Below are 11,292 nucleotides of genomic sequence, written 5' to 3'. Positions count from 1 at the left end.
GAGCAAGCCGATTGGTGGGTGGATTGTTAGCTGATTCGAATTGGTGTCCTTCGGAAATAAGGCTGGTTTATGACCTGTCCGAGAGAACCGTATTATTATATTAGAGTATTCACAGTAGGCCTACAATAGAGTCACATATCTCAAAACGAGAAAAAGATAAAATTAATCAATTACGATCAATAGATCGACATTTATCTTTTTATTTAACAATATTTTTGATTTTACCGCTATTGCGGTGTAATAGAAAAAAATGCTCTCCCTTTTAATTGAGAGAAAGACATCTTAAAGTAGAAATATTATAAAGTAGTAGTGGTTTATTACATTTAGAATATTATATATCATTATATTTAGAATAGGTAAACAACATATTGTAAATTAATCTCATAAAACACTCATGCTCAATCAATGAAAACAAAATGAGATTTTCCCGCCAAACTCTTTGGAGTTTGTAGTTTTAATTTGCTAGCCTACTAAACTAAAATATCTAGAACGGACTCTACCCAGAATGGAAAATCCCGTCGATATTACTTGCATTTCGCAACTCACGTAACAAAGAGATTTACAGCTCTGCATTTCAGGTAAAAAATACCAATTAACAGGTACGTTTTAAAAGCGATCGAACATTAAAACCGCAGGCGCTAACATATCTCCCTGGTGAACACCATACCTTAGCACTACATTTGCAGAACTGCACACCAATTCAGTTTGTATGGTTATAGCAATAAAGGTTACAATCCCGTGCATGTATAACAAAAAGTCGTAGACTGTACATAGGTAGCCCGTGATAAAACGTACAGATTTATTTCTTCCACAACGCCATTTGTATTTTGGAGGTTGTTAAACGTGAAACGGTTTAAGGGTACTAACATTTTGGATATTTAATACGTGCGGTCGAAGAACTGCTCTTTAGGGGCATGTGAGTTGGGTTACTGCATAATTACGTAATTAAATTATCTTATGTAAGGAAGAAGAAGGTATTGTAGACTAAATAGGTTGACCTTGTAGTACTCTTTGTTCTTAAAAGATTAATTATTTGACTTTACTCTGAAGATTTATATAAAATTTTTATTTTACTAAAGATATTGTCAGGGAAAATAAAGATATTTAAGAATATTTATTAAATATGAATAAACCAATTTATATTTATTATTTCAAAGTCGGCAAACCTAGTCGGTTTACGAGTAGGTATATTTGTTTTTTACCTATTTTTGCTGAGAACGGAGTCAATGGGGATGCAGACTAGGTTAGAATATATTGATTTGATACATTCGGGTAAATAGGGTCAATGTTAACTAATTTATACATAAAAAGCAAAGATTGTCTGAATAATTGCAAAATAAATGAGATTATAAAATTTCAAAATCTATTAAATATCTTTGTATGTATTTTCAGGGATCCGCGGCAGCGCTGCAAATCTGACCCTTTAAATCCCTGTAGCTCCGAAAGTAATAATCGCAGATACCCTGTTCCTTTTACAAAATTGCTTTACTATTAGCATACTCCTAATTTATATACAATTTAAAAAACTGTCATCATCCCTATTGCTTTCAGGAATACTTTATAGGAGGCTAGTTTGATAAGAGTCAACTATCCATCTAAGTTCATATATGAAGATGGATTGGTGTGATTAATGGTGACAGTACTATGTTGGTGTAGTGGTAGGATTGGTGATGATTGACGGAATGATGTAGTGTTGGTGGTACTCACCACTTGGACAGTAACCCCGTGGCGGCGGGGTGAGAGTATGGCCCGCCGTAGGGGGAGTACTGCGAGTAGGGGGCCGCGTAGGCATACTCGCTTGCGAGAGTGGCGGTGCCTGGAAATATACAAAACATATTTTATTATTTATTTATTAGGATAACCAACAGCTATTACAATTTCACATGTTAATGATTTACATTGAAATAAATATATGAGTAGTTATTGCACAGCTAATTATTAACACAGCATACACAAATTAATATTATGTCAATACTACAGTTGTCAGAAATTGAGGAGTAGAAGGTTAGCTTGGTATGGACATGTAATGCGTAGAGAGGAAAGTCATATTACTAGAAAAATGTTGAATGTGCAAGTGGAAGGTCATAAGAGGAGAGGAAGGCCAAAGAAGAGATGGTTGGATTGTGTGAAAGAGGACATGTGTGTAAAAGGAGTGGATGATGAGTTGACGAGTAATAGAGACGAATGGAAAAGATTGACATATTTTTCCGACCCCACTTAAGTGGGATAAGGGTAAGGAGATGATGACTACAGTTGTCAGAAATGAATGAATGTCAAATTAAATAATGCAAATTAATATGCAAAAAATGTCAGACTACAATCAACTAAAAGCAATAAAATTAAAAAACAAGTCACATAAAATTAAATATAAAAAACAAAAAAATTATTTTTACCAAAAAAAATCATAAGTCAATAAATAAACAAAAACTATATGTATATAAATCTAAAAAAAGGTCATAGTCGTTTTATTCATTACTTAATTATTTTCTAAATACACGGACCAAGTGCACTAGAAAGACACGATCTCAACCAATGGCAATAACCAGCAGGACAATTCACTAACTTTGACGTATGTTAGTTGACATATACGAAATTGAGATTCTATGTAACAAATGTCATCCGGTGCCAACTGACGACCCGTCGTGGATATCATACAGTAAGTAGATGACATCAGTCGATTTGATGTGTATTTTAATAGGATTATCATAAAGACCAAATTAGTGAATAGGCCAGCAGGTCAACGGTACATCGCTCACTTATGGTAGGCGTCCACAGATCTGCATCGTACATATCGAATGAATTGTAGTATTCTTAAAGTTTAATGCGATGCGTCCGATACGTACGGTGCACATCTGTGGACACCTGCCTTTAGCCGCACTGGTCAACTGGCCGCAGACAACTAGCCGTTGCGACTAAGCTAACAATAGTTTGCTATGAGAATACTAGTTCTGTGACAGTAATGCGGTCCGGCCAGTCAGTATGCAATGGGCAAACTAACTAGGTACTCAATTGGCCACATTACGGCTGGTCATGGACAAGTCTCACCACAAGCAAACCGTAGCTTTTAAGACCATGGCCGGTGACTAGTTTTTATAGTGCGAGTATAGCGTATCGCATAGTGTGCGAGGTCCTTTAACCTAGATGTTCAAACTTTTTAAATTCGATAGTACCAAAAAATTATCTAACTACCATGCGTTGAGGGTGTCGATTTTTTTGCGCTTTTAGTGCCTATAACGTTCTGAAAAATGTGGACTTTTCGTTCGTTCGAACGGTAGGTCCAGTTTTGGCCACCGGGTTAGAAAAGTTTGTGGCACTTAAATCTACGACAAGGCCGACTTTTCAGCATATATATATAACGAAAAAAATAACGGAATGAGGACAAAAACAACTAATAATTAAAGTCCATAGTAATTCCACACCGCGTAAACAATCAAAAGAAAAAAACAAGCAAACGGACATATAAAAAGATTCACAGCGAAATCAAGACAGAGTAGGTATCTTTTCAGATTTTTTTCCGCAACTCTCAACAAACTCACTAAGAGGCTCTCTAGCGAAAATCTAATTTTCCGTATCCTCCCCACCTTGACGACCATAAAACATATCCACTCGTACAAATTTCATACTTATTACATAAGTTTTAAGTTTGAAAATCGTTTGACTTTATGAGTTTTGTCTCGCTTTATGCTTTTGGTCTTTAATCTACCGCAATCTGCTTATCCCGGGTGGGTTTTGGGTGGATTCTGGAGGGGTTGGGGGGTGTTTAATAGCTCATTCGGGGCTCTATGCAAATAATTTTCGAGGGGGATATCATACGGGCTTTGTCTAACCGACTAACGAACCGCGACACGGTTTTGATGCAAGTGTCTGTACGAGCTTGAGGGTAGAACGGAAAATTATTGTACTTAGGCGCGGTTTACTGTGGGGCGTGACTTCGTGAATATTATACGATCTGGCTTTTTAGATTTGATGCGTTGTGGCATTAATTTCATCTTTCTGTTGAGTGCAATGCAGACTATACATACATGTTGTATTTTAGGTTAGGAGCAGACGAAGCGATGTTAAATCGCGTTCGTCGCGTTGATACAAGCGCTATAATGGAAATATTTTTTTACCTGTAGGTTTGAAATGAATTTTCACAGGATTTGAGAAATTATGTTATTATTTCTAATTAATAGATTACAATTTACCAAGACCGAGAGTCACATCAAAAGGAAAGACAATTTACCAAGACCGAGAGTCACATCAAAAGGAAAGAGCCGAGTCATTCATGAAAATCGCAGTCACAGACCATACAAAATACAACGTCACAGACAAATATAATTTACATAACCGTAGACAGAGATTATCTACATAGTATTCTATAAACTAACACTGCCACTAAGTGTAACTTTATGCCCATAAAATGAAGTCCAAATATACAGTAAAAAAAAATTCAATTAGCATAAACCAAATAATTACTTGATGATAATTTATAACACATTTGCTCGTAAAGTATCTCTTATTTCGCCAATTTCAATATCGTAATTTATCTCATTACGCACATGTGCCGTAATGTAAAGTAAAATGCACATGTGCCGTAATTTAATATAAAACCTTTATTATATTTTACTTAAATGGTACTTTTTAAAATCTTGGCAAACAGTTTTTATGTCAGAAAAGTGCTCAAAATTTTATGAATAAAATTAACTCTGCGAGATAAAATAATTAATTAAAAAAACATTTAATTCTTTCATTTTATTAATTTTGTCAATAAATGACAAGCATTTGTAACAGAAACACAAAAATATTAATTTACTTTATTAGTAATACTGGCAGTTTTTGGTGCATTTGTCTACAAACGCTGGTGTACGCACTTCGTTATCTGGGCAAAAATGACAAGCTTATCAAAATGTCATCATATGGAAAACAGGCAAAATGCAAATTCATTTTCAGAAAGTGTGTTCAAAGTCTGTTTACTCGCACGTCGTATGACATACGTGCGCTTTGATAATTACAGCCTCTGCTTCCTTACTATATTTCGCCTTCGGCTCGTGCTTGCAATATCGCCTCACTTGTAATATTAAACTTACCGCATTTATATCATAATGTAGTATTATTGAATCAGAGATATATAATCAGAGAGCATAGAGAGAGAGAGAGCGAGCCTGATTGCAGGAGCAGACGAAGCGATATTTAATCGCTTTTGTCCGTGCCAGTAATTCACTTGCCATTTTTAAGTTTCGTTTGAAACGACATTATTTGTCGTTGAATTAAAATTTTATTTTACAAGGTATTTATTTTATTGTTATTTATTATTTATGTAGTATATATTAATTTGTATTAGTTGTAATATATTATGTAATACATATGTAAATTTTATATATTTTTTTAATTATTTATATATATAATTACATATAATGTATTGCACCTTCCCGCTCTTTCTTCGCAAGTTCTCTCGTCAGGGGTTGCCTGGTAGAGATTACTTATAGTAATAAGGCCGCCTTTGCATGCTAAGTTTAATTTATGTTTTTAATGTTTCAATTTATAATTGTATTTTTGTGTGCAATTAAGTATTTCTTCTTCTTCAACTCATCTCTTCAAATTCTCTGGTATGCAGGTTTCCTCACGATGTTTTCCTTCACCGATTGAGACACGTGATATTTAATTTCTTAAATGCCCTCCGAAAACGGCTTGTATACGAAGATAAGTACTGAAGTGCTGCTCACCGTCGTAGTGCGCGTAGGGCGGGTAGGGCGGCGCGGGCGGCTGCAGCACCACGAGCGCGGCCGCGTCGGGACTGCCCGCCGCCGACGGGGGCTCGCCGCCCGCCGGCGCGGAGCCCGTCGAGTCGTTGGTGGCTGGAAATAAGCAACTACTTTAGTAAACCAAGTCTTAACAACGTAACGTCAAACGTCCTTCACTGATTAAGACGCGTGATACGTAATTTCTGAAAATGCACATTAAAATACCTCTCATTCCAAGAGGAGACTCGTGCCCAACAGTAAGCCGAGTATGGGTTGTTAATAATGATGATAATAAACAAGACCTCCCTTCTTATGAAAGAGGGGTAACACTTTTATGATATTGCTAAAATTAAAAAAAATAGTAACTCTTTTAATGAAAAACATACCTTTCATTTTACTCTTTTGGAGTATGGATAAGTAAAACAGTGGTTTTTTTAATGTTCGGTGGTGGTAAAACTTTGAATTATATTATATTCTAACTCTAATAGCTCACCTCTAATAGTTCATTGTAATATTACTTGCTACCTAATGACAACTCTGTGCTGTAGGGAAAACCTTAGGCCCTAGTGTAGACTTAGGATTTTTGCTGTCTCTGTCCTATGAACCGATGATGAATATAATATTTCACACGATATTTATCTTTTATATCGCAACTAGCGGACGCCCGCGACTTCATCTGCGTTTCCATGGATTTTATTTCCGGGATGTGATGGAAGTAGCCTATGTGTTAATCCAGGGTATTATCTATCTTCGTTTAAAATTTCAGCCAAATCGGTTTAGTAGTTGTGACGTTAAAGAGTAACAAATATACATAGAAACTTTCGTGTTTACTTACGATCTACGATCGATGAGTTACCCCTGCCTATGTAACTCATCGATCGTAGATCGTTAGATGGGCTTCAAAGCGTCGCGGAATTGTCATTGGTTTGCACATTGAGTACATCATCACTCGTAACACCTTTCTATTTATTCATGTTGTGGCTTGTGTTTTTACACTTCCAAAATGTACACGAAGGCATAATTAAGGGATTAAAATAAAATAAAAAAAACGGTAAATCCACGTCCACTCACAGCATGCGCTTGTTACGTACTAAGATAAGATTTGCGTGCACGTCTTTGGGTAATGACAAAAAATTGTGCGGAGGCCCATCTAACGATTTATATTGATGATGTAACTTGCTAAATTCTTGCCTGTAGCATTTTGTCCGTAAACATCATAAAATGCAACTGCGTTTGTTAAAAGCTCTGTCTGCTTGATGCATTGCCTAAAACAATTTGCAACGCGAATTGAAAAGGTGAAATTGGAAACAAATCGTTGTAGTCGACCGCGTGGTTGGGAACTAAAGCCCGCCATTTGTAACTCTGTTGGCGACGCGAAAAACCTGAACTGATTCATAGGCCTGAATTAATTTTGATCGGTTTTCATTAATATTTTAAATTAACACTTTCGCTGCGGCACTGGTTTTTCTGTACTTTCCTCTGGTGCGGTTTTTTGTATAAAATGTTATGTAGTTGAGTACGAGGTCCATCGACCTCGTAACTCTTGAACGCGCTAGACATACAAGGTCAATTGACCTCGTAACTCAGCGAACGTGTTAACACGGCATCCCTGAACACACGGGTGTAGCAAAATAATCCTGCAGTCGTAAAAAAAGTCCATGACATGTAATAGTTTTGACAGTCTCCATGGTGCAGTGAATTTACAAGAGGTCCTGAGTTCGATCCCCGGCTGGGCCGATTGTGGTTTTCTTAATTGGTCCAGCTCTGGCTGGTGGGAGGCTTCGGCTGTGGCTAGTTACCACGCTACCGACAAAGACGTACCGCCCAAGCGATTTAGCGTCCGATGTCATGTAGAAACCGAAAGAGGTGTGGATTTTCATTCTCCTCCTAACAAGTTAGCCCGCTTCCATCTAAGATTGCATCATCACTTATCATCAGGTGAGATTGAAAAAAAAGCCCGGGCAAACAGACAGAGAGATCATAATCATTATTAACCCATATTCGGCTCACTGCTGAGCTTGAGTCTCCTCTCAGAATGAGAGGGTTTAGGCCAATAGTCCACCACGCTAGCCCAATGTGGATTGGCAGACTTCACACACGCAGAGAATTAAGAAAATTCTCTGGTATGCAGGTTTCCTCACGATGTTTTCCTTCACCGTTTGAGACACGTGATATTGCAATTTCTTAAAACGCACACAACTGAAAAGTTGGAGGTGCATGACCACCGGACCGGATTCGAACCCACACCCTTCGGCAGGGGTCATATCCATTGGATTATTACGGACAGACAGATGAGATTACTTAAAAAAAGCTTTTGAAAACATTGTTATTTTGTTATTTGTAACTTTTTTTTACATTAAGACTGTTTTGAAAGCGAGTCCTGTTGCAGAAATATCTGACCCCATTTTGTAAACAGCTGTCGGAAATGATTTAGCGGTACCAGCACCATCAATGACCTCTAAAAGTCTCGCCGTGTAACCACAAGGCAGGGCTCCGGCGGCGCGGCGGGTACAGTTATAGCGCACCGCAGGCTTTCGGGGCGTGACTAATCATGACAATGATAGTTGTCAATGAAATTGTCAAGTAGTGCGGTGTGTCACGACCTTTAGTGCTTATTGAGCCTTGTTTCAGTATATTGTTAAAAAAAATCTCGTTCCATAAAAGATTTTCTTTTTAATTTTCCAATATAAAAAACATAAGTTTTTTTTTATTCTTTACAAGTTAGCCCTTGACTATAATCTCACCTGATGGTAAGTGATAATGCAATGTAAGATGAAAGCTTGCTAATTTGTTAGGAGGAGGATGAAAATCCACACCCCTTTTAGTTTCTACACGACATCGTCCCGTAACGCTAAATCGCTTGGCGGTACGTTTTTGTCATAACAGTAGGGTGGTAACTAGCGCCCGCCGAAGCCTTCCACCAGCCAGACCTGGACCAATTAAGAAAACCTCAATCGGCCTAGCCGGGGATCGAACCCAGGACCTCCATTGTAAATCCACCGCGCACCACTACGTTACTGAGGCCGTCAAAAGTCATTATAAGCTTAAAATAATCAAATTAATTCATTATAAGCTTAAAAAAAAAACTTAAACCGACTTAAAAACTTCAAAAATACCAATGAATAACTAAAGTGAATTTTTCTACGGTCGATGCCAACCAGCAAACTACGAATTTGGCAATGTTATTTCCAAACATCAAAGCTACACTTTTGTATTCAAATCAGTATAGACGATGTAACCATGGTGGTTTCAATGGGAATCAGGGAGTTTCCCATGTGACGGTGCAGGTGCATGAGCGGATACGATGCTGTGATCCGCTGACCGCAGACACGAGCATGAGATGCGGTCACAGACGCCATGGGAACACCACTCTATTAAGACGATAATTGAAACTAAATATTTATTTACAACAATCTATTAAATGGAAGTGAATATTTATTTACACGCGAACCGTACGAATTGATTTTGTATTATAAAGTTGGTTAATTTAGAACAAAATACTTCTATTTTCCAATTTTTTATTTTGCATAAAAAGTTGAGAAAAGAAATTATTTTTTTTAAATGAAAGAAATAATAAAAATAACAAAATTTGAGAAAAAATATTATACGGTTTACGTACGACTAGCTACAGCCTAATATTATAAAGAGGTAAATGTGACTTTGTAAGTTAGTAGGGGTTATAATCTGTGGAACTAGGTAGTGTGGAGTAGGTACTAAACCGTTTTTTTTTAAATCAGCGCTACGTGTCCAAATTCGAATCACGTAGCATTATGCTGAGCTGGGGCCATTTTCTGGGTTATGCCACACATCGCAGGGTATTGTCCTGGATGCTCAGACCAATTATTGTATAGGACCTGCCTCGCTAGATGTTACTTTTCTGTCAAAGTATATGATCAACGATCTAATGCGATTATAAAAACTGCCTCTATAGAATCGATATTAAATAGTTGTAATCGTGTTCGTCGGTTAAAGAGCTCCGTAAAAATACCTTTTTGTGTAACTGAATTATGTAAAAAACGGGCAAAAACTTCTAGTTTAGTATGAGATATATACCAAATCTAAGCTCGTTTTCTTCAGAAAATGACAGACAATTTTTTTCGTGACTATGAGTGCGATACAGGTCCTTCTATAATTGGTCTGAGCCTGGATGTCATGGATGTCATGGTGTACTCGAGATATTGTGATGTGTGGCATAAGTACGAAATAAACGTATTTTTCTTTCTTTCTGAAAATTCTCTTACCAAGAGAAAGCCACTGATTCGAAATCGGTAATATTGGTCATATAACAAAACTAACAAGTGCGAGTCGGATTCGTCAACTGAGATTTCCGTATGTAGGATCGTAAATAGTTGAGAGATCGAAATGCGCAGTTTTTGCCTAGCTTTTCTGGAATTTTAGACCACCTTTTTAAATGTATATAGGAGCCGTGATAGCCCAGTTTATATGACCTCTGCCTCCGATTCCGGAGGGTGTGGGTTCGAATCCGGTCCGGGGCATGTACTTCCAACTTTTTAGTTGTGTGCATTTTAAGAAATTAAATATCACGTGTCTCAAAAACATTGTGAGGAAACCTGCATACCAGAGAATTATCTTAATTCTCTGCGTGTGTGAAGTCTGCCAATTCGCATTGGGCCAGCGTGGTTGACTATTGGCCTTACCCCTCTCATTCTGAGAGGAGACTCGAGCTCGATGACTACTGATATAATATGTTTTGAGATTTGTTCTTGTAGTTACTTGTGGTCTACAACGATGTTACTTGCCACTTAGCTCTACGTCAACGGGAAGACCCTATTGATTCCATTGAGAATGTAGAATTGTGCATGTTTTGCTGAATAAACGGCCGTATCTTTTTTTTACGAAAACTAAAAATTTTGTAAATCCCCCGCGCTTACCACTGCGCCACGGAGGCCGTTAAACTTGACACCTCTAGGTATATCTGACAGACGGACAATGAAGTGACCTTATAAAGCTTCCGTTATTTTCCTTTTGATGTACAGGACCCTAAAAACAAATACGGCAAATATTCTTTTGAAAAAAAAACGAAAACGGCGAATTTTCAGTCGGCCCCGGGAGGTACAAACTCACGTTACGCCACTGGATTTAGACACATTTAGTTTGACTCTATGTATTTCTAAACAATCAAACAGCCTCAGTACAATAGAGCTGGGATACAAGCATCCCACAACAAAGCTAGGGTGGGCGCGGGTAAGATGAGCCGCACGCGCACGAGGCTTGTGTTACGGAGGATGTGGTCGCGACATCTTACACCTCCCCGCTGTGTGATTTCCGCTGTTACATCTTTAACTGTCTGATCTATGATGCTTTGTTTTTTTTTATTCTTTACAAGTCCTTGCTTACGCATCTGATGGTAAGTTCAAATTTCAGGATTATGTCTTAATTTAATTGAATGTAATGGTAGTAATAATAGTTGAATACTAAAAATTAAAGTTACGAGGGTTCCAAATGCGGCTTGGTCCGAGAAGAGCCCACAACAAACTCAGCCAAGGTTTATTTTTTTGTTTACCACCATTTTACAAACTTATTTAAAACTAAGCACAAAATCGTATAA

At 37.5% G+C, this 11,292-nt stretch overlaps 1 protein-coding gene across 2 annotated transcripts in view; it reads right to left on the bottom strand.

Moving 5' to 3' along the window:
• The window catches only part of LOC112056518 (paired box protein Pax-5), a 127,310-nt gene that overhangs the window by 3,764 nt on the left and 112,254 nt on the right, over positions 1-11,292 (bottom strand). For both annotated transcript variants that reach the window (XM_052889288.1, XM_052889289.1), the window contains exons 10-11: positions 5,706-5,837; positions 1,708-1,816 (exon numbers count right to left, since the gene is read on the bottom strand). In XM_052889288.1, coding sequence (XP_052745248.1) covers positions 1,708-1,816; positions 5,706-5,837 — 241 coding nt within the window. The remainder of the gene's footprint in view (positions 1-1,707; positions 1,817-5,705; positions 5,838-11,292) is intronic.

This window comes from Bicyclus anynana, chromosome 25, assembly GCF_947172395.1.
Source record: "Bicyclus anynana chromosome 25, ilBicAnyn1.1, whole genome shotgun sequence".
Lineage (NCBI taxonomy): Eukaryota > Metazoa > Arthropoda > Insecta > Lepidoptera > Nymphalidae > Bicyclus > Bicyclus anynana.
This window is presented reverse-complemented; position numbering and strand designations above follow the sequence as displayed.